We start from the raw sequence: 27,281 nt of genomic DNA, 5'->3' as shown, positions 1-27,281 counted from the left end.
AAGGAAAACTGAGGAAACATTGGTGCCCTGAATTAGGGTGTTGACAGAGGATATGGAATATGCCAAGGATTTCCAGAAGAATAGGAGCCCTGATGGTGTAGTGGTTTGAAACCACCAGATAGGGGGAAAAAACCCAACCCAAAACGGGGCTGTCCACTCCCATGAAGGGTTACAGTCTCAGAAACTCACAGGGGCTGTCTACCCTGCCCTCTGGGGTTGCTATAAGTCGGCATTGACTTGATGGCGTTGAGTTTGGTTTTTTGGTTTGGCCACTAGAATGAACAAATCTGCCTTGGAAAAAGTACAGCCAGAACGATCCTTCGAAGCAAAGGTGGTGAGGCTGCCGCGAACTGTGAACATGTGGTCCGCAGAGACCAGTTCCTAGAGAAGGCCATCCTGCTGGGTAAAGCAGAGGGGCAGCGCAAGAGGATACCCTCAGTGAGATGAATTGACAGGAGTGGCAGCAGTGGGCGTAAGCTGAGCCACCACGGAGGATGGCTGCTGGCCCAGGCAGTGCTGTGTTCTGTTGGACGGAGGGTCTCTTGCTGTGAGTCAGAGCCGACTGGATGGCACCTAACCATGACGTTAAATACTTGAAGGTGCCCTGGTAGCAAGAATGGTGACTCGCATGCTCCACGTCGAACGGAGAGGTCAGTGATTTCAGTGCACTAGCCACTTCATGGCAGAAAGACGTGGCCGGCTATTTCCACGAAGAGTATATCCCCTTGGAAAGCCCGGGGGGCAGTTCTCTGTCCTAGAGGATCGCTACGAGCCGGAACTGGCTTGACACAATGGTTAATGGGAATGCATGTTCATATTAAATCAACTTGCAGGGGCCAGAAAGTCTCTGGCAGCAATTAAGCTCAGGTGCAAAAAATAAGTCCACTTAAACATGTCGGCGGGAAGTACAGAGGATTTCCCAAATTCCATGAGAGCAGGGGTGGGGAACCTTTTTTCTGCCAAGGGCCACTTGGATGTTTCTAACATTATTCTCAGGCCATACCGATCAAACATTTGATTAACTCACCCCTAATGTGATGGGGCCCTGGTGGTGTAGTGGGTTGTGCCTTGGGCTGCTAAGCACAAGGTCAGCAGTTTGAAACCATCAGCTGTTCCTTGGGAGAAAGATGAGGCTTTCCACTCCCGTAAAGGCTTACAGCCTCAGACATCCATCGGGGCAACTCTCTTTTGTCCCATGGAGTCACTGTGAGTTGGAACCGACATGGCAGGTTTGAGACTGGAATGGCTGGAATGGCTTCTCTGAGGGCTGTGTGATGTTAGCTGGTATTGATTTCCAGGGCCAGACGTGTCCCCACCCTGCTTTAGAAGAACTGGAATCAAAAGCCATGTGCTCATCTCTGTGTTCAGCCCCTACAGGAGTGCGGGCAGGGTGAGGGAGTGGGTCTCTCATTATTTTAATGAAACTAATGGTGGGCTCTTTCTCCCCAAACCTGAGGTTTCCTGTCCCCAGTTAGTGGTGGTTCCTGCAGCCTCCCAGCCAATAGCCCCCAAACTATTCAGGGCCCTTTCCCTCACACCTCTTGCCCAGAGTCAGCAAATCCTGAGCTCAGCTTTAAAGTCCTCTGGACTTAACACCTTCACTGCCAGCCCTTGTGGCCAGCCAGGGCTTGGCAAACGAGGGGCACGGCACGGCAGCCAACGTGTCGAGCTTCCCTCAGAGGTAAGGCCTTGCAGGTGGCTTCCACAAGCTCCACGGCTTCCACAGCCTTGCAAACCCAGTGGAGCGCATTTGTAGCCTCCCCACGTGGGGCCGCTGGGGGTCAGCCAACTGGATAGCCGCCCAAGGAAGGCTAACGAGGACAGGCTGGCAGTGATGTTGTCTTCAGGTTTTATCGCAGTTCTGTCCTGAGAAAAGACGGGCCACATGGGTCTGTGGCAGCAGCTCAGCTCTGCCAGTCAAGTTGGAAGGCAGCCGTGGAAGCTCGCTCTGTCGGCCAGGGAGTGTGGCCGTGCACCAGGAAGACCTAACTACCAACACCCACATTGGCATTGCGTTCACCGCATGGCATCATGAGGGCTTCAAAAAGCTGGTGGAAAAACGGGATGAAGGAATAATAGCGTTTTCCCATGGGTTTCTTGAAGCCCCCTGGTGTTAGTCTCCTTTTGACTTCTTCCTTTTTTTATTTATAAGAGCCCCTTCTTAGCTTGCCAGGAGTGTAACAGTGGGCGACGGAGGAGTACAGTGGGCTTGTGGGCCCTCGTCTAAGCCACCCTTATGCCAAAAGAATTACTGCCACAGCACTTCCTGGGCTCCTTCCAAAATCAGAAAACCAATCTCACTGCCGTTGAATCGATGCCGACTCATAGCCACCCTGTAGGACAGTGTAGAACTGCCCCCGTGGGTTTCCCAGACAGTAACTCTTTACAGGAGTAGAAAGCCCCTGCTTTCTTCGTTGGAGCAGCTGGTGGTTTAGAACTGCTGACCTTGAGGTTAGCACCCCAATGTGTAACCATTGTGCCACCAGGCTCATCCCTGGTTCCACCTTATTCACAGTCCAGAGGGACCTTTTCACAAGCCCAGGTGGTCCCCACCCTGCACAGTTCAGGAGTTTCCTTGGCTCCCAGCACATCCAGAGTGGAAACGAAAGTGCTCCCAGTACCCTGCATGCACCCCCCTGTAGCCTCTCTGCCCCCTCTCACTCACTCGGCTCCAGCCTTCTCATTATTGCTTGAGTGCACGCTTGTCCTCACCCCAGGGCCTGCCTGGAATGCTCTCCCCAGCTGCCTACCTGCCCCCAGCTCTTCGCTTCACTCCCTGCGGGGCCTGGCAGGAGGTCCACTGGGTCACTCGGTGTGCGCCTACACACCCTGCCCTGGCCACTTCCTGTTCCCTTTCCTGCTGGCTTTTCTTTGTGGCACGTGGCACTTACCAGTATGCTCTGGTGTTACTGAATCGTCTTCACACAGGCAGGGATGTCTGTCTCCTTCCACACCTGGGTCCCTGGGGCCCTTCCTAGTGCTCTCTTAAGTGTGCTCAGCCAGCATCTAAAGGGGCGAGTGAGCGAGCCTCGGCTTCCTCATCCATAAAAAGGGGACTCGTGGTCATTCAGGAGATAGCTCCTGTCGAGGACAGGCCTAGGTACCTGCTCCTGGGTGATCCAGGGCGAGCTCCTGGTAGGGACTCACCTGCCTCTGGGGGTCGGGCCTCCTCACTTGGGGCAGTGGCTGCACACGCTCCTCTTGTTCCGCTGGTCAGCTTGGCCCGACTCGGGGCCTTGAAGGGCAGGGTCAGGTCTTGACTGTCATCCAGGGGTCCTGGGCCGGGCGAGGTCAAAGCCAGTGTCAGGGAAAGCTCTGCCCTCCCTCCTATCTCAACCATGCAGTTCTGAGGGTTCTGCCCCAGCGTCCTGGAGTATGTGAGCTTTGGAGGCTTACTCCTGGCCCCTCTGGGTTTGCCCAGTGCCCCCGCCATCTTCAGTCTTCTGTGGTCATAACACACAGGTGCCTGATGGTCTGGGCCCACTGAGCACAGGGCTCCGCTAGCAGGGACAGCGGTACCAGGCGCTCCAGGTCCCTGCCTCACTGCCTCTGAACCCCGCACCCTATCTGCCTCCTACCAGCAGGCGGAGCAGCCTGGTGTGGGCACGCCAAAGGACCCCGACCCTCCCAAGCTCCTAGAGGCTGCAGCTATTCTCTGGACCTCTTGGAGAAAGGAGGTCAGAGTGGAGCTGCCACCCGTGGGAGGGAGGGGTTGCTGGCTGAGCAGGTGTAGCCTGTGCTGGCTTCCTGGCAGCTGAACCCAAGGTCTTTTCAGCTACCCTGGCTTTGGCAGTGTGACTGGGTATTTCTGGAAAGTGGAAGGGAGGATGTGGTCAAGCAGTGCTTGGTCCGGGGAGCCATACTGCCCGCCAGGCCAGGCTGGCTGGGGGCTGATTGACGGGTGGGGCAGGGAGTTGGCCAAAGGCTGGCTGACTGGGGGTTTGTTGGGTCTTTTGCATTTTGCCTGGGCTCCTTGGTTGCCCCGCGGGACTTGTATCCACGGGTTGCACGCACTTTCCCTGCAGGCCTGAGTAGGCACCCTCGGGGTCGTGCCAGGTGCCTGCTGGAGCAGGAGGGAGGGGGAGAAGGAGGAAGGCCTTGCCTTCGCATTTGTGGCTGGATGTACAGCTAGCTGACCAGAGCCTGTGTCTTGCCGGGTACCACTACTTCCTCCTCTGAGTGGGGCCGCCCTGGCAGCTGTGGGAAAAGTTATGGCTGGAGCAGGAAGGGGGCAGTGATTGTCCCTGCCCTCACCAGGCTCCTGGCCACCGTGCTGGACCTGTGTGCAGTGGCTGCCCGACCATCCCCCCCAGTGTCAGCTCCTCCAGCCCGGAGCCTACTAGACACGGCCTCCTGCTTGGCTCAGCCCTCTCCCACCAGAGCACCCGGTGCACTGTGAACCATCAGCAGGGTCACGTCACTGCCAGCTTCCCTGTCTGCTCAGTCTCACCCCTTCACTGACCCCACCTAGTCCAGCCCTGTCGCCCGCCTCTGCACCAGTGCAGCCAGCTCCCTGATGCAGAGGGCACCTTCCTGCTCACAACCTGCCCCCATTCCTCATGTCACTTGGGGTAAAAAGCCCAAGCCCCCCCTGTGGCTCATGTGCCCTGCACAACCTGCCCTGTCACCTCCTCCCACCTCCCTTTGTCTCTTACCAACTCCCACTGCCATCGATTGAGTCTTTGTGAATTGTTACGGGAACGGATAGCCTCAAGTTTTCTCCTGTGGATTGGCGGGTGGGGTTGAACCACCAACTCTGCAGTCAGCAGCCCAGTGCTTACTGACAGTGCTACCAGGGTCTCGTCAGGCACAGTCCAGCATCAGGGCCTTTGTACTGTCTGAAATTGGCTTCCCCGAGGTATGCATGTGGCTTGTACCCTCGACGTTGCCAATGGGTTCTTTTGTTCCCTGCTGTGTCCCCACACCTGGAGCAGTGCCTGAAGGACTGACCTTGACAGACTGTCCTTCTCCATCCCACCCTGCACCTGAGCCCCCTCTCCAGCAGCCTTTGGGACCTGGCCTTCCCTGGGAGGCAGGCGGCTGCAGGCTCTCTTCCAACTACGGAAGGCAGCTACGGCCACAAGGTGGCAGCAGAGAGCTTTGCAGGCCTGGATGGAGGTTGACCACACCCGGTGCACACGTGGAGTGATTGGGGGCAGGGGTGTGTGTCGGCCCTCTGTCTGGCAGCAGAGCTGTAGACTGTTAGAGCTCCTGAGCAGCGCCCTGGGGCAGGTGGGGAAAGGGCTGCACAGTTCCTCCTGCTCTCTGGCCTTGTGCCTTGTGGATGGGCACCTTTTCATGGCCATAGTCAGGATTTAGGGAAGGACATGAGTGCTCAGCCAGTGCCCCCTTCCCCCCATGCTGTTCTGCTAGTGTTTGCCAGATAACACTTATTCTTAATAGTGTTGGTTTCTGCTGTACCCAGGGCCCTCACCTCCTACACCCGTGGGGTTGCTGTGAGTTGGAATCCGCTTGATGGCAGCCTTGATGGCAGCGATGTACCCTACACCCACCAGCTGGTTATGTAAAAACCAGCGTGAACATTCCTACCGAGGATGGCCACATCAGATCACCAAGCGTAGGATGACTATCGTTACATAGCTGCCAAACAGCTTCCTTGCACGGCTGCCCACCCACCACGATTCATGCATGTCCCAGCCAGTGGGTCCCTAAACCTTAGCCATCACAGCCAGGGTCACCCTGGCTGCCAGACATAATGTCATTAATGTGCAGAATGTTAGAGCTTTTACTGTTGTTGTAAATGCAAAACGAGGGGTGACTAGGTGTTGGGTGAGGAGGAGGCGTTCTCAGTTTTGTTGCCATCATCTGCACGTAGAGCGATCCTGTCAACTAGGCGGGAATACCCATGACTCAGGGGAGAGGTTAGCAGGCCCAGAGAGGTTGGGTTACTTGCCTAGGGCTGCAGTCTTTTTGGCCTCAGCGGGGGGAGGGGGGGGGGCGGATGGGAGCGCAGCTTAGGAGGTTGGTCTGCCACTGGCCCTCCCCCTGCCCTTGCTCTGGAGTGCTGCTTCAGAGGGCCCAGCAGCTTTAGCCCATCAGTATGGGGCCCCTCCACAGGGGGCGGAGTTACCAGTGAAGGACGGCAGCCCAGCTAGAGCCCCTGGGGCCCAGTTTGCCTGCGTTCTCTCTTGGTGAGGGGTGCCCAGGACGGAGTTAGGAGGGTCTGGCTCTAGCTCACACAGGCTGTGCAGAGGGAGGTGCCTGGGGGACAAGTGGGGATGGGTGTGACCAGCAGGCTCCTGGTGTGTGTAGTGATGGGAGTGGAACCCCTTTGAAGCCAGACAAGCCCAGGTGCCCTCCCAGATGTTTCCAGAGCACAGCACGGGGACTGGGAGAACACAGACCTCCACTCGGGAGCAGGCTCTGTCTCTGGGGACACAGCCGCTCTTTTGAATAGATGGTCAGGGAGGCCTCCCTGAGAGAACATCCGAGGGCCCAAGGGACTCAGGGGAGCCCCCTTGTGGGGTCAGTGGGGGCTCCTGCTCCTCTTGCTCTATCAGCTACACCTGCTGGGCTGGGGGCCTGTCTATAGGTAGGGGTCACAGTCATTGGCCCTGAACCCCTTCTGTGGGTGGGCTGGGGCACCACCCGCCCCCTGGCTCCAGGCCCTAGTCTGACCTCATGCTACCACGAGTTGCTGTTGGCTGGGCCCTGGAATCTCAGGCCTTGGGTGGAGAATTCCTTCCCGGCTAGTGGCACTGTCATCACAGGCCACCCGCCCATGCCCCAGCCCAGGACGCCTGTATGTCCTTGTCCTCTGCTTGCCCATTGTGTCCCTCAGGCCACTGGGACACACCTTGGGTAGATGACCAACCCCGCTTGCCCTCACAGTGCCGATGGAAAATGCTCAGTGGCCCCCCTCTCCCCCAGTTGTGGGAGCATAGTACCTACCCCTTGTCCCTCTTCCCTTCTGTGGGGACCTCCCCACCCCCAGGAAGGCCTGTCACTGCTGCCTGCCCACAGCCCACCCACTCCCCAGGTCCAGGTTCAGGATCTGAGTCCACTGCCTGCCCTGCCGCTGGCACCCTCTGACCCCAGCCCTCCTCAGGTGAGGTGGCATGGAGCCCATGAGATGTCCCCCCTCCCACCACCTCAGGGTCTCCGGTGATGGGCCTGATGGAGACCTGCTGTTCTCTGTTCCAGAACCTTTTTTCTTAACCGTTTATTTGGAATTAATGCCCTGCACTTAGGAGCTTGTAAAAAGATCAGACTGAGGCCCTATGGACCATGAGGCCCCAGCTTGCTAGTCTGTGGGAGTAGAAGGCGGCTGGGTCCAGGGGCTCTGGGGCAGAAAAAGGGAAGGAGCAGACTGGATCCCTGGGTGCTGGCTCTGTGGCCACCTTACCTCCTGGGGCCCCGGGCGGCTCCTCCTCAGGCTGGGCGCTGTCTGACTCTGGCCCCCTCCCGGCCCTTGCTGCAGCTCCCTTTCCCAGCAGCCTGGCCCCCAATGGACCCTGGGCTGGTGTCTGGGCTGGGGGAGAGGGGGGAGGATAGAGTTTCACCCCTCCCCCCGGCAGCTGGCGGGCAGGGCGGTTGTATTTTAAGCTGTTGAGTGGTTCAGCAGGAACTTGAGGCTCCACTCCCAGCAGTGGAGCTGGTGGTGCCGGCCTGTGGGCCACATGGGCTCTGAAAGTGTGGGTACTGCCCACCGGGCCCAGGGGCTATTATTAGACCTGCAGTCCCAGGTGCCCAGGGCTGCTGTTCCAACCCCTTTCCAGCTCCTTTGCCTGCACCCTTGCCCTCACCCACAAGCCCCATTGCTGGGGCCTGCAGGTTCCCTTCATGGGCCCACTCTCTGCCCAGCCCCGTTACCCTGCAGCTCAGAGGGGCTGAGCACGCAGGGCCCCTGCCCCGGCAGTCAGGTGGCAGTGGGCTCTCAAATGGGGGTTGGTAGGTGGTGTCCTGAGGGCTTCTTGGCTGGCAGAGCCTGTTCCTGGCATGACCTGCTTGTCTCATGGCTGCCCATGGGCAGACACACCATGCCCAGGCAGGAACCTGGTGACCCGCAGGGGAGCTGAGACCTGATCCTAGCCATGCTTGCCTTGTGGCAGGGGCCGTTCCGTGGTGCCCATGGGGCCTCCCTGCACCTGTCCTGACAGCTGGCAGCTACTGAGTACCCCACCAAGTCTCTGCTGCCACCACACAACCCGCTCACAGGAGGCGGCACCTTCCACTGCCAACCCCATGTATGCACGCCTGCGCGTGTGCGCGTGTTTGTGTTTAGCTGTTTAGCCCAGCCCCTTTCAGGGTGGGCAGTCTGCCCAAGGGCTCACTCAGAGTCCTATGAGTGAGAATGGTCACCAGCTACTGCTGGACAGCTGGGGAGCAAATCTGGGCCTGCCTGCATAGCCCATCCCTACCAGGAGCCTGCTGTGGTCCTCAGGCCTTTGGGACCTGACCTTCAGGCCTGGAGCTGGGTGTGATGCTGGGCCCACCCATCTGGAAACCCACCCTGGAACCAGCCTGAGGGGGGACCTGGAGAGGAACGGGCTGAGTGGGCTGTGGGGTGGCTGCTGCACAGGGATGGAGACCTCAGCTCTGCCGGGTGCCTGTCGGCTCCTGCTTCTGCTTTACTGGAGCGCTGTGCACCAATGACACAGGAATCTAGCACCTCCCTGGGAACACAGATGCACCAGCAGAGTAATCCAGAGTGGCTCTTAGAGCTCAGGAGGGGAAACGGATGATGTATCTCGCGGATTCTCAAAATAGCTGGGCTTTCTCCAGGCCCAGTGGCTGTCTTCCTGTCCCCTCCCCCTGGCCTGGGCAGCCCCTTGGACCTGGTGTGGGCCCTGGGCCCTGGTTGGTGCCAAGGGCGAACCCCCCTAGCAGCTTCTCTGTGGGTGGCCTGGCCCCGGGAGCCCCCAGCGGAGGCCTGTGGCACAGCCCCTCGGGGCTCAGTCTGGGCTGGTTTTATATTTAGCCGGGCTGAGGTGGTAGTGCCACTCAGGTTACAGCTGGCAGGGAGGTTGGTTGTGCAGGGTGGCCCGGGCTCCCTTCCAGCACTGAGGCAGAATTTGATCGGCCGCTGGCCCGTACTGCGTCCAGTGGGGAGGTCTGTGGTGGGGGCCGACGGGCGGCAGCTAGGTCACTGGTTGCGGCGGGTGTGGAGTGGAACAGGCAGGGCTGGTGCCAGTGCTGAGGGGGGCATGGACATGAATTTGGTGCCCCGAGAGGCCAGCCAGGGGCTCCCCCCAGGCCTCAATTGCTTCCCCTGGCCCGCACCCCCCAAGGCAGCCAAGAAACCTAAAAAGGCTGTTCTCTTTTTCGAGGTGGAGATCCTGGACGGGAAGACACGGGAGAAGCTGTGCTTCCTGGACAAGGTAGGACGGGGATCCGGGACCCCACTTCCCTCCTGTGGCTTTAGCCAGAACTGGGGAGCAGTCACCTGGCTCAGGGGAGCCCTTCCAGATCCCCTGACTCCCCTGCAGGACACCTGTGGCAGCCCCTCACCCAGGTGGTCTGGTGGTGACAGCAGTGAGGGGGAGGGACCCTACAGAGCTTTGCGGCCTGGGAAGGAGCTGCCTCGGGCAGGCCTGGGGATGGGGCTTGGGTCCTCCCAAGGAGGTCTGTGGGGAAGACTGGACTGTGGGCTTCCTTGTGGGCATTTTAGGTGTGGTGGAGAGGAGGGGACAGGCAAGGTTGAGCACTACTAAACCAGCTGGCCGAGCCAGAATGTCACCGCCTGGGTGGGAATGGAGCCCCCAGACCCCTTGCCTGCTCACTTCCTGGCAGGGCCCTCAGCTGCTCCTGTCGCATCCCAGGCCCTGACCACACAGTGACCACCCCCTGAACTGTTGGCTGCTTAGGCCTTTAGCCCTGGCCAGGAGGGGCCCTGGCTGAGGGCCCTGTGGCCTGTGCTTCCCCAGGTGGAACCCCACGCCACCATCGCAGAGATCAAGAACCTTTTCACCAAGAGCCGTAAGTCAAGGTGGCCGTGCTGCCCCAACATCGCTGGCTTTGTAGGGCTCACCAGGCGGTCGACCGTTCTGTGTGGCTGCCAGCAGGAACGCCCTGCTGGGCTCCCTGCTCTCCACGCTTTGCGGGCTTGTGTCCTGGGACCACACAGGCCTCAGACCTTGCCCAGAGTGGGCGGGTGGGGGAGCTGGGAGCCAGGACCAGAGGGCAGCTGGGCTGTGGCCTGGTGGATGCTGTAACTGGCACTGGCTGTCCCCACAGATCCGCAGTGGTACCCTGCCCGCCAGTCCCTCCGCCTGGACCCCAGTGAGTACAGCTGCCCCGCCCCGCCCCGCCGCCTCCAGGAGTGGGGGAGGACTTGGGCAGCCCTGAGCCACTTGCTTCTTTGCAGAGGGTAAGTCCCTGAAGGATGAGGATGTTCTACAGAAGCTGCCTGTGGGCACCACGGCCACGCTCTACTTCCGGGACCTCGGGGCCCAGATCAGCTGGGTGACGGTGAGTCCGGGTGGGGCCCCCCATTCCTGCACCCCTCCCCCCTTTGCCCTGTTGGGACAACTCACCTGGTCTGCCTACCACAGGTGTTCCTGACAGAGTATGCAGGGCCCCTCTTCATCTACCTGCTCTTCTACTTCCGGGTGCCCTTCATCTACGGCCACAAATATGACTTCACGTCCAGCCGGCACACAGTGGTGCAGTGAGTGGGGCACTGCGGGCCCTTGGTGGGGGGTGCATTAGGGTGGCCCAATGGGCCCTGCTGAGCCTGCTGCACCCCACGCAGCCTCGCCTGTATCTGCCACTCATTCCACTACGTGAAACGTCTGCTGGAGACGATCTTTGTGCACCGCTTCTCGCACGGCACCATGCCCCTCCGCAACATCTTCAAGGTGAGCACGGCTCTGTGGCCCTGCCCCTTATCCCTGCTGGGGCTCCGCCCCCGGAGGCCTAGGCCCACCTGTGCCATGCCCGCTGTCTTTCAGAATTGCACGTACTACTGGGGCTTCGCGGCCTGGATGGCCTATTACATTAACCACCCTCTCTACACGCCGCCCAGTAAGTGGCTTTACACCGCCCCCACCAGCCTTGCCCTCGCCTGGGCCCAGCCCCCTCTCATGGCCCCCTTCTGCTTCCTCTGCAGCCCACGGAGCACAGCAGGTGAAGCTGGCACTTGCCATCTTTGTGGTAAGACAGCTGGGGCCCAGGCATGAAGGCTGGGAGGACCTGGGGCTGGACGGGGATCAGCTCTGAGCTCGTGCCTGCTCTGCCTACAGATCTGCCAACTTGGCAACTTCTCCATCCACATGGCCCTGCGGAACTTGCGGCCAGCAGGTGGGTAGTCATCGGGGGACAGGTTGGGGTGGGGGCCAGGCTGGTCCTCACTCATCTGGGTCCTTCCCACCAGGGTCCAAGGCCAGGAAGATCCCCTTCCCCACCAAGAATCCGTTCACGTGGCTCTTCCTGCTGGTGTCCTGCCCCAACTACACTTACGAGGTGAGGGTTTCCCAGCTCTCATGTGGAGGGTCCAGCCCCAGCAGCAGGCCCGGGCAGGGACATTCCCTGCTTGTACCCCCGTGTCCCTACCCCACCACACTCACCCTCCCTGATGGCCCCACCATAGGTCGGCTCCTGGATTGGCTTCACCATCATGACCCAGTGTCTCCCAGGTGAGCCAGCCCCTCCCTTACAGCACCCGCCTGCCTCTTGACTGTCCCCACCCCCCACAACTTGACAACCTTGCTCTGCTCCCACAGTGGCTCTCTTCTCCCTGGTGGGCTTCATCCAGATGACCATCTGGGCCAAGGGCAAGCACAGAAGCTACCTGAAGGAGTTCCACAACTACCCGCCCCTGCGCTCGCCAATCGTCCCCTTCCTGCTCTGAGCCTGCCGCTGCCCCAGCCTTGGTTCCAGCCAGACCCTTGTCCCCCCACCTCACTGTTATACTGGCGAGGGACTGGGGTGGTCACAGCTTTCCAGCACCTGGAATAAAACCCACCTGCCAGCTGGACATGGGCGCAGCGTGTTTTCTTTGGGGGCGGGTGGGCACTACCATACTGCCCTTCCTACCCTGGACACTACCACACAGCCAGGCAGCACTAGGGGGTAAGATCTAGAGATCTTTATTTGACTGGTCCACAGGTCCCTACAGGGCCACTTCGGGGGCCACTTCCCCCTCCCCTTGTCCTCTGGCTGTGGCCGCCTCCCTCTTTTCCCGTCGCTGCTTCCGCTTCAGCAGCCGCCGCTCCCGCTCAAACTCCTTCATGCGGCTCACATAGCTAGGGGTGAAGAAAGAAGGGTGGTCAGGCTTGCGGGGCAGGGGTGGGTGGGTCGGGAAGCGGGTGGGTGGGTCGGCACTCACTCAAGGTGCTCGCAGTAGTCCCAGGCGTGCTGCTCGTGCTTGCAGCCCAGGATGTTGGGGAAGCTGTCACGTTTACACTTGAGCAGTCTTATGAGGTGGTGGGCGCAGTAGTCCCGCTGGTGCAGCATTAGCTGTGCGTCCTGCATCTGCTGCTGCGTGGCCACCATCTCTGCGGGAGCAGGCAAGGGGTGTTGGTGCTCAGTGGGCCCCAGGAACCCACTCAGGGGTGTCCCTTGGCGAGGTCTGGTGAATCGGGGTTGTGTGCTGCTTTACAAAGTCGTCCTTGTCTTGGGTCACAGGTCGCCCCAGAGAACTGGGCTCTGCATGATCTCCCACGGCCTCTCTGGGGGCACCAGGCACGGCGTAGGGCGTGGACCTGGCACATCACTTTGTACCTCAGCATTGCCTTCCTCACCTGTGTATTGGGCCAGCTCCACAGGCCCGCTACAGCAAGAGTCCAGTAAGCCCCGCCCAGGACAACCACTGGAAGCCCAGGGATGACGGTCTGGCCAGAGACCCCACTCAGCCTCTGGCCTCTCTAATAGCTCCCCCTCCCGCTGCCAAACACACTTCTCATTTGCCACCCTCGATGTCAGGACCGTACCGCCCTGACAACTGCAAGTGTGTGCCTCCCCTTGGCCGTTCATGGTTTGGTGCCTTTGCCCACCACTTCTGAGTTGCATGCTGTGTGCCCACCACCTGCCCCGGTCCACCTGCTCTTGTGTCAGGCAGTCCAGCAGCCACACACCTGTGTGCAGGGTATAGGGGGTATGGCGTGGGCAGTATCCGGACTGCATCTTGGGAGGAAAGTAAGCGAGGGAGAGTGACTTGGGAGTGTTGACAGAGGGGTCACGGAGAACGTGGGACCTGGCGGCGTTAATTACTGGGGAAGGAAGCTGCCAGCTGAGGACACTGATATGAAATGATGCAGCCGGCCCCACTGGAGAGACCCTGCAGACTGCCTGGGGAGAGTGTTACTGCAAGAAAAACCTTGAGCAGAGCAGAGCTGTGTTACCAGGACAGGAGGGGATGGCGTGCCGGGGTGGGGGTGGGGTGTGTGTGTGCAAACACCGCACTACACCTAGGGAGATTGAGCTCATTCTTTCAGTGACCCTATAGGTCAGGATAGAAATGCTCCTGTGCGTTTCCAGGGCTGTAGATCTTGACAGAAGTGGAAGGTGTCCTCCTCCCTTGGAGGGTTGTTGGGTTTAAACAGCCAACCTTATGGTTAGTGGGCCGGCATGAAACCTATCATGTGAGCAGAGTGCCTTTCATGTGAGATATGTATTCGTACATGGCTTAGAGCTGACGGGTGTGGGATGTGTGTTAAAACTGGTGCACAGCAGGCAGGCTGCAGGGGGATCATCAGTCCAGTTGAGTTGGGGGGTGGTGGTGGTGGCCTGAGGGCTTGGCTGCAAATTGGAGTCCCACTTGGCAGCTGGCAGGCATGTAAGCAGGCAGCCTACCAGGTTCCCTTGACAGTGTGTAGAGACTGGAGAGGTCTATGGCCTGAGGCACCCCAACATATATAAGGGGAGGGGATCAGTGAAGGAGCTGCTGGTGAGGTGGGATGTATGTGTGCAGGGGAGATCCACAGTGCCCAAGGAAGGGAGCAACGGGCCATCACCAGAAACCTTGATGCCTCCCCAAGTTCCGCCGCCGGCACCCTGCTGTTCCCCACTACAAGCTCCCTGAAGGCAGCCTGGTGAATCTGCAGTGCCCAGTTTGGGCTTGGTCCAGGATTGGTGCTCTTGCGATCAATTAATTGCATACAAAAGCAACTTGCCGAGAACAGGCTGTGTGGTCGGCCTCCTTGTGTACACCTAAAAGGAGGTGAGACAGGTATAGTCCCAGGAGGTGATTTTTAAAAGGGTAGAGAAAGTTCTCCTTGCACATGCATGGGGGCCATTGAAGCTGCAAGAGAGGTGAATGGAGAAGCGCCCTGGGGTGGATGAGCGGAGGGCAAGGAGGGCAGGGACACAGGTTTAGAGTAACAGGAGGGCAGCCAGGGTCTGGGGTTGAGTAGGAAGAGGGGGGTGCCAGATACCCGTAAGAGCTATTTTCTGGCTGCATTAAGAATAAATAACAAAGGATGCCAAAAGGGGGAGGAAGAAGGTGGTGGAATCTGGGGAGGGAGGGAGTGTGAAGGACTAGCCAAGTGTAACAGGAAGGCTGGACCTTAGGAAGAGTGACCAGGTGGGATGTCTTTCTCCTGTCCTCTGCAGCAGCTCAGGGCAGGAGTCAAGGAGAGGCGAGCAGGGCGTCACCAAGGTTATGGGTTAGCCAACCACGAAAAGGAAACAGGCTGTAGGTGTTTGCAGAACTAGCTGTGGGGAAAGCGACGTGTGATGGGCAGTGGGGGCGGGGTTGGCGGAGAGTGTGATTATAGCACCCCATCCCAAGGCTCCCTCCAACCCCCTGCCGTCTCCGCCTCCATACACTGCTCACTCAGCGCGTCATTTTGGCAAAGCTCACCTGACTCCGTCCCTCCCTGCTTAGAAGGTTCGGCCCTCTCGGCCGGGTTAACTCTTATTCGACCCCCTCCCGGTCTCCACCTCCTGGAAGCCTTCCTTGACCCCTCAGACTCTTGCCCCCAGACCTGTCTGGTTCCACAGTTCGCACCACGAGGCTCTGAAGACAGAGCAGCTGTATCCCAACTTGGGATGTGATCCAATGTGGGATTTTTATCACATTAAAAAAAAGCAACTGCGGTTGGGCCCCCGCGGCCGTGCCCTCGCATCCCCCACCCAGGCAGGGACAGTGCCTCTGGGCTCTTTCGGGTCAAGGCTGCGGCGGAGCCTGGAGACAAGTGCACGAGGCTCGAGCCCAGCCCGACTGACCCTACGGCTCGGGGGTCCCGCGTCTGGGGGCCGCGCCTGCGCACTGGGCCTCACCGCGCTCCTTGCGCTCGGGAAAGCCGTAGTCGGGCGGGAAGGTGGGCATCTGCAGGGGGTCAGGCTCCACCGAGGCATCGCCCAGGTACCGCCGGGCCAGGTGGGCCCCCATGGTCACAGCCGCCGCGGTTCCCCCAGCAGCGTAGGTCACCTCGCTCCAGCCCGGAAGCACTCGTCCTCCGCTAGCGCGGCTTCCGGGTTGCGCAGGCTGCCAGAGGTAATCATAGAGACGCTATTAACGACGAACGGCAGAGGGTTGAAGGGAGCTTTGGGATGGCGTTCGTCGCCACCTGGTGGCCGGATGAAGGCAGGACAGGTGCGGAGGTCCCCGATTTGTTGGCTGGGGCAGGAAGCGGCGGCGCTGAGGCTGGGCCTTATGGGTGCTCGGGCTGCCTTCCTTGCACGCCACCTGCATGGGGTGTCCTGGTATCCCGAAGCTGGTGTCCAAGTGAAAGTCCTTAAGTGACTGAACACTATTTACACAAACAATGGTGGTTGCTGGACTTACAATAATATATACTCACAGCAGCAAAACCACATCTGCCGGAGTTATAGTAACGTGATGGGGGTGGGGGGAGGGCATTAAAAGAATAAGTATATGGTATTCCTGGGCCACAATTCATTGGGTCCTGTGGCAGTTACATAATCTGTCAACTTGCCAAGGGGTAGATTCTAGCCTGTCAATCAGGTCATAGCCAATGAGGCCTCTGTGTGGTCATGGCCTTCTCCTGAGGATTCTGGGAACTCCTGTCTTCCTCCCTGGAGGCTGGGACTCTCGCTGCTTCATCTTCCTGCTGACAAGCCACATGGAGCTACACTGATGCAGCTAGAGCCCTGGAACTGGAGGAGCCACATGGAGACTGTATTAGTCTAGGTACTTTGGAGAAACAAATCCACAGCAACTCACGTATAAGAGAGAGTTTTATGCAAAGAAAATGTGCATCACGAAAACATCCGAACCCAATGCTGCCCAAGCCCACAAGTCCAACATTAACCCATACCCAACACCAGTCCACAAAGTCCTCCACCTCACAAAACAGAGACAATGATGCCAACTGCAGGAGGAAAGCTGAGTCAGTGAACGTGTAAGCATCTCAGCACTGGCAGGGGTCTCCACATGGCTGCTCCAGCACCCAGGGCTGCATCGGGATAGATCCATGTGGCTTCTCCTTGGGGATGACTTGTAGGAAATCCATCTTGCAAGCTGAAGCAGGGAACTGCTAAGGCAGCTGCACCCGATGCAACCATCACAAAACAAGAGACCCGAGAACTAGAAAGGCGAGGCTTCACCACCCATTTATCCCTCTGCCTTTCAACCAGACCCACATGTGATTATCGGCCAGGCTGGCACAATTAACTAACTCAGAGACCCACGCCAACGCTGAGATGCTTCCACCACCGCTGGAACCACAGGAGTTTCCACCCACTGGCCTGTGATCTTCCTGCATTCACCATCATTGCATGACTGTGTGAGTCTAAAGAGGAATTTATGGACTAGTATTGACATATGGGCTAATACCGGACTTATCCACTTGATCTGGACTGGGCTGGGATGTTTTCTTGCTGTACAATTGCTCTTTGATATAGTTCACTCTTACACACATATGAGTGTCTCTGGATTTGTTTTTCTAGTCAACCTAGACTAACAAGGTACCCTCAAGACAAGAGATCTGAACCAAAGTCGATTGACTGCCAATTGTATACCTTTGGGATAGCACGCATCTGCCTCTTCTCACACTATGAAGTTTCCACTGTAAGTCCAAACAGGTGAATTTGAGGTAGAGCCCAGTTCTCTTAGTGGGGTTTTCACATGGAGTCCTGGTGTGGCCTATGAAGGATGTACAACCAGTTTCAGGTCACTACTAGATAGATAACTGATCCGATATCTAGAACTTCTCTCTGGAATGTAGGTGTACTTAGCACTTAACATCTTATTACAAATGTCACTGCTCTCCGGAGGCCCTACTGATCATCTTTTCGACACTAGTCTTCATCCTATGCTATTGCCCTGCTTTATGTTTTATCATGCTCTGTGATTATCAGAAGCTATTTTGTTCTTTGTGTGTATCTCTACTTGCTTATTGTCTCTCTTGGTTAAATGGAGACTTCCATGGGTAAAGGAGTTTATCCATCTGTTTCACTTGGCACTTGATTGGCGATATAGAAATACAACCCGGGGAAGAGGCAAGTGTGTGTGGGTGGGTGAGACTGGTGGGAGTTTCCCTTCAGGTTGTATTTGCATGTCTTTTATAAGAAAAGGGAATTGAGAGAGGCTCCAGACATTGCAGGAGGAGGGGTAGCGGTAGACGCTGTCAAACTCTTGCAATCTCTTCTCAGGCTCTCTTTATTGGCTTCAGCCATGTGCACGGTGTACACTAACGCTGGATTCTCAGGCATGTCAGGTATAACCTTGATCAGACATGGGGGTGTTGCTGGGTGGTGGTCAGGATCCAGGCTACAGCAGCCTCACTGTGGTATAGCTGGGTGGCAGGTCAGGACCTCAGGGATGGGCTAGGGAAGGGGCTATACCCTGACTTACTTCTCTCCTGGAAGGATCGAAAGAGGAGGAGGAGGATGACTATGAGAACATGACACCACCCTACAAAGACCTTCCTCCGAAGCCAGGTAAGAGGGCTTCCGTGACGCCAGGTGGAAGAAAGTCGGGCTGGAGGCTTGGAGAATAGGATCTTTAGGGGCCATGGCTGGGGATTGTGCCTGCAGCTAGTTTTCCATGTTTCCAGCCCATGCTAGCCACTTCAGTGTCAAGAGCATCCTTGTCTGGATCCTTCACCCATTCTGATTGGGGAGGAGGTTCTGGGCACAGCCTTGGATGAAAAGGGCCAAGATGGAAGGGATCAAGGGGTAGGGGAATTTCAAAGGGACACTCAGGGCTTTGCCTGGAGTGGTAGAGGTTTGGGGGCCAGGCGAGGCTTTGGTGAGGGGGGGGGCATTGGAGTGGAACTGGAAGGAGGAGCAGAAACAGGCAGGGTGAGTTAGAAAGACAAGCCGAGGAGGACACCTGTTGTGAAGGCCCTGAGGCATGAAAAGTTGACGTGTTTGAGGAACTGTGAGTGTGCTGTTTGCTCAGTGCATTCACGTTAAAGGCCTGGCCTAGAACTCATGACGTCTGCCGAGTAGACAGAAAAGTGTAACTTTTCAGGGAACATTAGAACCGATGGTGATGCTGTATCTACAACTTTTTTTTAAAAAAGTGATTTACCTATGGAAGTACATGACATGTGAGCATTCTATCAAGGCAAGTACTTAAAAAGAAACCAAACTTGACCAGTGATAACCGTGCGTGAAGGAGGAAGAGTTTTTGCTTAGGGTGCATTGAGTTTATGTTGACGGTGGTGGAACAATCTGGAGAGGCATATCAGTCATGTTTGCACAACATGAAGAAGAGAACCATGCATGTAGACGTAGTTGAATTAGAGGGTGTTTTGTTGTGTCTATTTTTGCCACAATTGAAAAAAACGTCATGCATAATGAGGAGTACAAGGAAGAAGAAAATGTTCTAGAACTGACGGTGGTCATATGTACCACTCTTCTTGACATGAACGCACTGGAGCTGTATGACATGTGGATGAAGTATCAATAAAACGGTTTGAAAAAAATGTAAGTTTGGAAGAATGTTCCGCGTCAGCTCTCACCAGGACTCCTGAAGCCATGAGATGCCCGGGGCCCAGCCATTCAGGCAGCTCCCCTGGAGAGTGGCTGTCCTATGTGGTGTCTCCCATCTCTGAGTCCAGAGTGGGGCCATCTGAGAGACTCCAGAACTGTTAGGGCAGCAGTTCTCAACCTGTGGGCCGTGGCCCCTTTCACAGGGATCGCCTGATTCATAACAGTAGCAAAATGACAGTGATGAAGTAGAAACGAAAACAACTTTATGGTTGGTGGGGGGGTCCGGTGGGGTAGGGGGGGGATGAGTGTGGGTGGGAGGGGTGTTACCACCACATGAGGAACTGTATGAAAGGGTTTCATGGCATTAGGAAGGTTGAGAACTACTGTGTTAGGGGGTTATCATGAAGTAAGAGATGAACTGCCTTCTGCTGTTTGCTTTGTGTCTACCTCCAACCCTATCCCCCACATCCTCCTCAAACTGAATCCAAGACCAACCCCATCTCCAACGTCAGGGTCACCTTCCCACGTTCAGGGCCCTCTCCATCCCAAATGCAGCCTTATGCCCATCTCCATTCCCAAACCCAACTCCCCTTACTACCCCCATCTCAACTACGACTGAACTCAGTTCTTTTCCTTCCTTCCCAAACTCAGCGATGATTCCATTCTTCATTCTGACTACATTCTGTCTCACACCCTACCCACATCTCCATCATACTTTCAACCCCTCCCTATTCCCATCCCAACTCCAACTCCAACTCCATTCTGCACCCCATTTTTATTCCCATCACCATTCCAATTCCGCCCCCCAACCCAACTGTCTTTAATTTAGAGTGACCAGCATTCCCAGTGTTCTCAGAACTGAGGGGTTTCCTGGGATGCAGAATTTTATATTACGAAAATCACTTATTAACTTACAAGTCCATGCCTTTGATGATGACAAAGATATTGGTGTAGGAATAACTATATTTGAGAGTTCAAATTACCAGCTCAATTTTAGACGACATTTTATTTAATATTGAGATATTGAGTAGATAGCTTCAAAAATAAATCTTCGATTCAGAAGGAGAAAAATCACTTACTGATTGATTAAACAGGAAAAACAAAAGGCTATGTCTGCGTGCCAGTGTGGTAAGAGTGCTAGACATGAAAATTCTACAAGGAAGACACTTTTCAAGACCTCAAAAGTAAAATTTGGGGTCATTAGTAGGAATGGTCTACCCAATCTTATTAGCAACACAATGAAAATTCTGCAGGGATGTGCATGCCTGTGGTAACCCTTTGGGACAGTGGCAGGGGTGGCTCTGAGGGGGACGGGTAGGGTAGGATCCTCCACTGTGCCCTCTCAAAAGAGAGGTGAAAGTAGCCAGATGGATCCGTTCCAGCTTTGATTAGGGAGCTTAGAGACAGAGGCTGGTGCTGAGATTCCCATGACGGCAGGGGCACACTAAGTCACCGAGGGAGAGGTCAGCATACAGCTGTGGGGTGGGGTTTTATATGCTTAATGCTTACATGCAAGGATGCAGAAGAGCGACCTGGGAAAAACAGCGTCGCGGGGGTTGCCTTTGTCCTTGTTAATGGACTCTAATGCATGTTACCTCGAAGCCAGTTGCTCAGGCCACTGCTCAGTTAAGGTTCTCTGGGTCTTTAAAAAAATGATTTTATTTCTATTTTTTTATTGTAATGAATCGTTTTATTGGGAGCTCTTACAACAATCCACACATCCATTGTATCAGGCACCTTTGTGCATATGTTGCCATCATTACTTCCCAACCATTTTCTTTCTACATCAGTCTTTGGCGTCAGCAACTCCCCCCCACCCCCCTTCTCATCTCGAGCCTTATGCAGGAGCTAATCTTGTATTGTTTGTGAACCTCTCAATGTCATATAGTACCAATACCCATTCTAAAAGAAATTATTTCACAAACAAGTGGAATAGTTATTTATTTTAATAAGTGGTATCTTTAAAACGGTCAGTGGTACAGGTAGCAGAGCTCGTTAGAGAACATTGGAAAGTCCAGGTAACCAAGACCCTATCCCTTCATGTGGAGAAAAAAAAATTTTTTTTAAAAAAACATTCTAACAGACCTTTTCTCTCCCCCCAGACTTCGTTCTTCTTCTGTTTATCTCTTGGAAAGCAGAAAACCCAGCAAAGTCCCAGGACAGCTAGTCATGCTGCCTGACCCTGTATCCCCCCCTAGTCCCATTTCAATCTTAACCTTGAGCTTCTCTTCTCCAGGTTCCGTGGCTCCACCACGGCCTCCACGGGCAGGTGAGCTGGGGCTGGGGTGGGCACACGCGGCCCAGTACTGACTTTGCTCAGCTGTGGCTGAGCAACCATTCCTCCCTCTTCAGGAAAGAAAATGAAGAACTCCTCACTTTCCTGCAAGTCCCAGGAGATGGCAGGTGAGAGTTAGGGTCAGGATGTTCTGGCTCACCTGGTGAGTTAGTTAATTGTGCCAGGCTGGCCGATAATCACATGTGGGGCTAATTGAAAGGCGGAGGGATAAATGGGTGGTGAGCCTCGCCTTTCTAGTTCTTGGGTCTCTTGTTTTGTGATGGTTGCACCGGGTGCAGCTGCCTTAGCAGTTCCCTGCTTCAGCTTGCAAGATTGACTTCCTACAAGACATCCCCAAGGAGAAGCCGCATGGATCTACCCTGATGCAGCCCTGGGTGCTGGAGCAGCCGTGTGGAGACCCCTGCTAGTGCTGAGATGCTTACTCGTTCACTGACTCAGCTTTCCTCCTGCAGTCGGCATCATTGTCTCTGTTTTGTGAGGTGGAGGACTTTGTGGACTGGTGTTGGGTTCATGGGTTAATGTTGGACTTGTGGGCTTGGGCAGCATTGGGTTGGGATGTTTTCGTGATGCACATTTTCTTTACATAAAACTCTCTCTTGTACGTGAGTCGCTGTGGATTTGTTTCTCCAAAGTACCCAGACTAATACACCTGGCCTCAGACCTGCTCTTCATGCCATTCTATTTCTAACCCCTTCTAGGGCTAGATCTCAGGCCTGTCTCCTGCACAGCTCTTCAGCTGGGTGAGTAGTGGAAAGAAGCTCTGAGGAGTCTGAGGGGGCCACCTGGAAGGGGTCACAGTCCATTCCCATCCCTCCTCCGTTCCCCCATTCTGACCCGCAAACAAAGATGAGACAGAGCGAGAGAGACCTTTGGACGATAGAGCCTTTTGCAACATTTACATAAACCTCTCTACGTTTCTTTTCTCCAGGGACTGAACTGGAATCTTCTCCATCGCAGCCACTCCCTGTCAGTAAGTTCTTCTCTCAGTGCACCTCGTCTCTTCTGTCATTAGACAGAGCACTTGATTCACACCTGTGGCTCCTAGGGTGAGACAGGGGGCCAGCAGGAATTTTTTTCCCCCTTTCAAAAGCTGCTCCCCACCGAGTCTAGGTCAGAACGCAAGGACTCGGGGCTTGGAAGAGATGAGACATGTACAACACTAGGGTCTGTCTGGTACTCTTCAGGCTCAACCTCCCGCTCGAAGAAGATATGGGTACCATTTGATGCCCGGATGCAAGAGCCATTGATTGCTTTGGGCAGGGAACAGCATGGGAGGGGACTGACCGTTTCTCTTTCCCCACTCTTTGTGTCATGGTCTTCAAACAAACAAACAAACAAACAAACCAAACCAAACCAATTGGCCAACCTCTTGGATGCTAATGAATTAGATCATTTTTATATATTGTAATCATTGAAAATTGGATTTGTGTCTACATCTTTCTCTCCTTATGTCACTTCAATTTATGTGCTTCTGTTTCATACTATCATTTGTTAGCCAATCATGTGTCTTACGTGTGAAAAACGGTAATAATGCTTTCACCCATGTCCTGAGTATCATCACCCAAAAGATGATAAGGCTGCTGTGCCATGCTTTGTGTACAGTAAACGTCCATGAGCGTTCAGGGCCTTTTGACATTTGTTCTCCCTGAGAGGCTCGGGCTGGCGACACAGTTATGACTCCACAGCTCCGGGGCCTCCTCTTGGAGACAAGTTCAAGGGTCTCTTCCTGACTCTTCAAAGCACTGCTCTCTGCCCCTCCACAGTCACTTCAGTGCCCTGGATCAACAAGAAGCCGGGAGCCCTGGAGCGCTGCTTGGAGGACAGACTCCTGGTGTGCCTTTCTATGCTGCTGGTGGTCTCCCTGCTCCTGGCGTGTATCAGCCTGGCTGTGACCCTGGTCAAGTGTGAGTGGGGCCAGGATGGGGTGTGGGAGATGGGTGTAGGATGAGAGATGACCCGGGTTGACATTGGACTTCTGATAGACCAGGCAGTGGTAGAAGAACTGAGGATGCTAACCTTTCAGCAGATGAGCTGGCAAGCAAACGGTGAGTGGTTCCAGTCATTCTGTCCGGCCGTCCGTGTGGAGCACTTACTGTGTGTGTGTTAGGTGCTGGGGGTAGGATGGGGAATACAGGGAAACAACCTTTTTCCTTGTGCCCATGTGCAGTGTGTGCGTGCATGCGCTTTGTTTAATATGATTGCCGCGAGCCACGTGTGGCTATTGAGCGCTTGGAAGGTGGCTAGTTTGAGTGGAGATGTAAGTAGAACATGCACACGGATGTCCAAAGACGGACTCGGACAAAGTGCGCACAATTTTCATGTATCGCATTTATTTACAGAGTGAAAAGATACAATTTGAATACAGTGGTTAAGTAAAAAATCGCTTTCAAATTAATTTCATCGTTTTTTTAAACTTTAAAAACATGGTTATAAAAATTATGTCTATAGAGTTCACATCATTATTATATTAGACAGTGCTGGTATGGATCGATAACCATCCATCAAATCATCACTCTAATGGGTATGAAATTCCAAATTTTGGTGACTGGCCCGAAGAGAGATGTATTAATCCTTCCAAACTTGGTTCTGTGCAGAAGTTCTCTCCCTTCTCTTGAGGGGCCATAGAGCGTTTCCTTAGAAGTGATGCAGCTGAGGGAGGACTTAACCTTGTGAGTAGTGGAGGGTCTTAGGCATGTGCAAAGGCCCTGTGGCAGGAGGCAGCCTGACAAAGACAAGGGAGTGGGATAAGGGAGGGATGGCAGTGGTTTGGGTAAAGGGGGTGGCCAGGGAATGGAGAGAAGTGGGTGGAAGAGAGAGAAATTTAGGAGGTAGATTTGACAGGCTTTGAGAGTGGACTGGGAGTGATATGGTGCGAGAGAGAGGGGCATCAAGGATAACTTTTGCTTCTGTACTGGGTGATGGAGGGACACCCCCGCTTCACTTCCCCCATGGGGTAGGGAATGCTGGAGGAGGGTTAAGTGTGTGAGGGAAGGCCACACATTAGTTGTCTTCTCAGTTGGACTGGAGTTCACTATGACTAGTGAAGCTTGGACATGACTCCTCTCCACTTGCCCGAACCCATACCTCTTGTGCAAACCCATCCAGGACTCCTCAGTGCCCAGAGTCCAACGAGAAACATATGGCTTGGCCTTCAAGGACCCAGCCATCTGACCTCACCTTCCTTTGAGCTCAAGCTTGCTTGGCCTTCCCCTCCATCTCTGCTGCGTTTGCCTTCCCCCAGCCACTTGTCTCTGCACCCTGTACTCTGCACCTTGACTTTTCTTCTCACAGTTACCGAATCACTGTTCTTCAAAGCCCACGTCTTCCAGGAAGCCACTCCACTTAGTCTTGCAAGTCCCATGGATTATGCTGTTTTCTGAGCTCCCCTAGCGTCCCCTCTGGGCACTGAGCATGGGCTCTTATTGGCTTGTTTTGTTTTTTGAGTTTTAATGCCACCCTGTCGGACACGGGTGGGGCAGGAGCTCTTGCTTCTTTCTCTCCGATGTATCTGATGTCAGCTGTAGGTGGGTGGGCAGGTGAGGGCTCTGGGTCTCTAATCCTCAAGCCCATCTCTGGTGACAGTGACTGGCATGGCAGGGCTAGCTGGCCTGAAGAAGGACATTGAGCGCATCAAAGCTGACACTGACCAGTCCCTGGTGGAACTTCGGGGCTTATTAGGTGAGTGAAACTTGGGTAACTGCCTAGAAAGGGACACGGTAGAATTCGCACAGTGCCTAAACTCCATGAGGGCCATGTTCAGGGTCTTCTCTGTGCATCGTGCACTCTGGAGTTGAACTATGCACATTGCGGACGGCTGCACAGGGCAAGCCATGGCCACAGCCCTGGCTCGGAGGCCAACGTGACAAAATCCGATCCTATCCCCAGATTATAGCAAGATCACCTGCCCGAAAGGCTGGCTCTCCTTTGAGGACAAGTGTTACTACTTCTCCCTAAGCACCAAGTCATGGGAGGGAGCCCGGAAGTTCTGCCTGGAGAACTATTCTCACCTGGTCATCATCAATAGCTATGCAGAGCAGGTAAGCTGTCTGCGTTGTGCCCCTGTGACTAAGCAAGGCTAGCTTTGCCCTCTGTTACAAGAGTCACACATCCCGCCCTGAGTGGAAAGAAAACGGAATTGCTTTTGAGTCACTAACAACGCTAATAGCAAGTACTTAAGGTGATAGCATCATGCAGACTTTCAGTGGATTGTGCCCTGCCCCCCATCTCCCCCAGCTGGAGTTCAAGTCCGCATTGTGTTGTGACCTTGGGGAATGACTTATGTTCTCCAAGCCCTGGTTCCATTTCTAATGTGGGCATAATTAGGCCTATCTCTTAGGCAGTGCCTTCTTTCTTTCTTGCCTTAAAAAAAAAGTTTTATTGACATGTAATCACGTAATATATAATTCAACGGTTTAAATATGTTAAAAAGTTGGGCAATCATCACCACAATCAATTTTAGAACGTTTTATTTTTCCTTCTTGTTCCCCCTTTTGTTATCTCCCCATTTCTCTGCAACCTCCCTGTCCTTAACCTTAAGAACGTACTCATCCAGTTACGGTCTCTCTGCCCTTTGGAAGGACAAGATTAGGGCCCTAGGGTGGACGCGGTAAGGTTTTCAATGAAATGTTAGTAGGCTAACTCTTGCTACCCTTGAAGAATAAGCAGGTGCATTGTCCTGATGAGGGGGAACAAATTATTCAGCTTTTTTCTTGACCTTGCAAGTTTCCATTTTCTTAAAATTTCTTCATAATAAGACCCTGTGATTGTCCCGTGTCCTTTGAGAAAATATATCAGATGGCCCCTTTGGAATACCCTCCCCAGACCCCCACTCTGAACAGTTGCCATCACCCTCTGAGCTGACAGCTCTGGCTTGAACGTCACTCACGTAGAAGATGCCCTTGGTTTTGACTGGACCTTTTTTGAAGGCACCCTCATCAGACGAAGACAGGTGTATTGCTAAGAGAACTTCCCTGAAGACACCCACGAACCACAGTGAAGTGTTTAAACGTGTTTCCTTTGGAATGAACCTGTGCATGTAGGGAACCCTAATTGTTGTTAGGTGCCGTCAGGTAGATTTTGACGCACATGGACTGTAAGTATCACAAGGAAACATCACCCTGTCCTGTGCTAGCCTCACCACGGTCTTCTCTCTGAGCCTGTTGTTGCAGCCAGTGTCAATTCATCTTGACCTTCCCCCGGAGGTCTTCGTCCTTTGCAATGCCCCTCCACTTTATCAAGCACGATGTCCTTTTCCAGGGACTGGTCTCTGTGATCCCATGAGACAAAGTCTCGCCATCCTTGGCCCTAAGGAGCATTCTGGTTGTACTGCTTCCAAAATAGATCTGTGTGTCCCTTTAGCAGGCCATGGCACTTTCGATATCCTTTGCCAGCACCACAGTTTAAAAGCATCCTTTCTTCTTTGGTCTTGCTACTAAGTGTCCAGCTTTCCCATGCAGCAGAGGGAGGCCATTGGAAACACCATGGCTCGGGTCGGGCGCACCTTAGGCCTCAAAGGAACCTCCTTGCTTTCAACACGCTAAAGAGGTCTGGTGCAGCAGAGTTACCCAATGCAATGCGTCTTTTGATCTCTTGTCTGTTGCTTCCATGAGCATTGTTTGTGGAGCCAAGCGAGACAAAATCCTTGGCAACGTCATTCTTTTCTCCATTGATCACGATGTTTGTTACACAGTAGTCCAGTTGTGAGGATTTTGGTCGTCTTTACATTGAATTGTGGTCCCTTCTGAAGGCTGCAATCCTTGATCTTCATGAGCAAGTTCTTCAAGTTCACCCTGGTGCCAGAGTGGTTATGCATCGGGCTGCTAATTGCCAGGCTGGCAGTTTGAAACCACCAGTCTCTTTGCAGGAGCAAGATGAGACTTTCCACTCTCATCAAGAGTTACAGTCAGGGTTGGGGGAGCACTAGAACTGATTGTGATTCCACAACTCACTTTACTTTTATTTTTTAAAATTTTTATTTATTTATTTTTTAATCATTTTTAATCATTTTATTAGGGGCTCGTATGACTCTTATCACAATCCATACATACATCAATTGTGTAAAGCACATTTGTACATTCATTGCCCTCGTCATTCTCATCATTTGCTCTCCACTTAAGCCCCCAGCATCAGGTCCTCATTTTTTCCCCTCCCTCCCCCTCCTCCCTCCCTCATGAGCCCT

At 54.6% G+C, this 27,281-nt stretch overlaps 3 protein-coding genes and 1 long non-coding RNA gene across 5 annotated transcripts in view; 2 read left to right on the top strand and 2 right to left on the bottom strand.

Annotated features, from left to right (window-relative positions):
* LOC123521642 overlaps positions 1-7,558 on the bottom strand; it is a 22,979-nt gene extending 15,421 nt beyond the window's left edge. Inside the window, exons 1-2 of the long non-coding RNA XR_006680031.1 lie at positions 7,367-7,558; positions 3,148-3,276 (exon numbers count right to left, since the gene is read on the bottom strand). This is a non-coding gene — a long non-coding RNA (uncharacterized LOC123521642). The remainder of the gene's footprint in view (positions 1-3,147; positions 3,277-7,366) is intronic.
* Positions 1-11,938, top strand: part of TECR (trans-2,3-enoyl-CoA reductase) — a 24,447-nt gene extending 12,509 nt beyond the window's left edge. The window contains exons 2-13 of one of the 2 annotated variants that reach the window (XM_004715481.2): positions 9,291-9,341; positions 9,888-9,939; positions 10,198-10,242; positions 10,328-10,431; positions 10,515-10,630; positions 10,715-10,820; positions 10,914-10,986; positions 11,072-11,115; positions 11,205-11,262; positions 11,336-11,424; positions 11,552-11,597; positions 11,685-11,938. In XM_004715481.2, the coding sequence (XP_004715538.1) occupies positions 9,291-9,341; positions 9,888-9,939; positions 10,198-10,242; positions 10,328-10,431; positions 10,515-10,630; positions 10,715-10,820; positions 10,914-10,986; positions 11,072-11,115; positions 11,205-11,262; positions 11,336-11,424; positions 11,552-11,597; positions 11,685-11,812 (912 nt within the window). In that variant the 3' untranslated portion in view covers positions 11,813-11,938. Of the gene's footprint in view, positions 1-9,140; positions 9,342-9,887; positions 9,940-10,197; positions 10,243-10,327; positions 10,432-10,514; positions 10,631-10,714; positions 10,821-10,913; positions 10,987-11,071; positions 11,116-11,204; positions 11,263-11,335; positions 11,425-11,551; positions 11,598-11,684 lie in introns of those variants that run through there. The other variant, XM_045289766.1, reaches the window with a different exon arrangement.
* A 96-nt stretch (positions 11,939-12,034) lies between these two features.
* On the bottom strand, positions 12,035-15,359 carry NDUFB7 (NADH:ubiquinone oxidoreductase subunit B7). Its single transcript, XM_004715480.2, has 3 exons — positions 15,184-15,359; positions 12,290-12,458; positions 12,035-12,206 (listed from the first exon to the last, which is right to left on the bottom strand). The coding sequence occupies exons 1-3, from the start codon at positions 15,293-15,295 to the stop codon at positions 12,074-12,076; spliced, it is 414 nt and encodes a 137-aa protein (XP_004715537.1). The 5' UTR covers positions 15,296-15,359; the 3' UTR covers positions 12,035-12,073.
* A 2,183-nt stretch (positions 15,360-17,542) lies between these two features.
* CLEC17A (C-type lectin domain containing 17A) overlaps positions 17,543-27,281 on the top strand; it is a 25,322-nt gene continuing 15,583 nt past the window's right edge. Inside the window, exons 1-11 of the mRNA XM_045289697.1 lie at positions 17,543-17,585; positions 17,737-17,808; positions 21,044-21,076; positions 21,160-21,210; positions 21,802-21,843; positions 22,032-22,073; positions 22,867-23,007; positions 23,086-23,148; positions 24,686-24,781; positions 24,989-25,140; positions 25,337-25,347. Coding sequence (XP_045145632.1) covers positions 17,543-17,585; positions 17,737-17,808; positions 21,044-21,076; positions 21,160-21,210; positions 21,802-21,843; positions 22,032-22,073; positions 22,867-23,007; positions 23,086-23,148; positions 24,686-24,781; positions 24,989-25,140; positions 25,337-25,347 — 746 coding nt within the window. The remainder of the gene's footprint in view (positions 17,586-17,736; positions 17,809-21,043; positions 21,077-21,159; positions 21,211-21,801; positions 21,844-22,031; positions 22,074-22,866; positions 23,008-23,085; positions 23,149-24,685; positions 24,782-24,988; positions 25,141-25,336; positions 25,348-27,281) is intronic.

Source organism: Echinops telfairi, unplaced genomic scaffold (genome assembly GCF_000313985.2).
Source record: "Echinops telfairi isolate 266 unplaced genomic scaffold, ASM31398v2 ScPeMD7_30;HRSCAF=105, whole genome shotgun sequence".
Classification (NCBI taxonomy): domain Eukaryota; kingdom Metazoa; phylum Chordata; class Mammalia; order Afrosoricida; family Tenrecidae; genus Echinops; species Echinops telfairi.
Note: the sequence above shows the minus strand (reverse complement) of the source record. Positions and strands in the feature narration are given on the sequence as shown.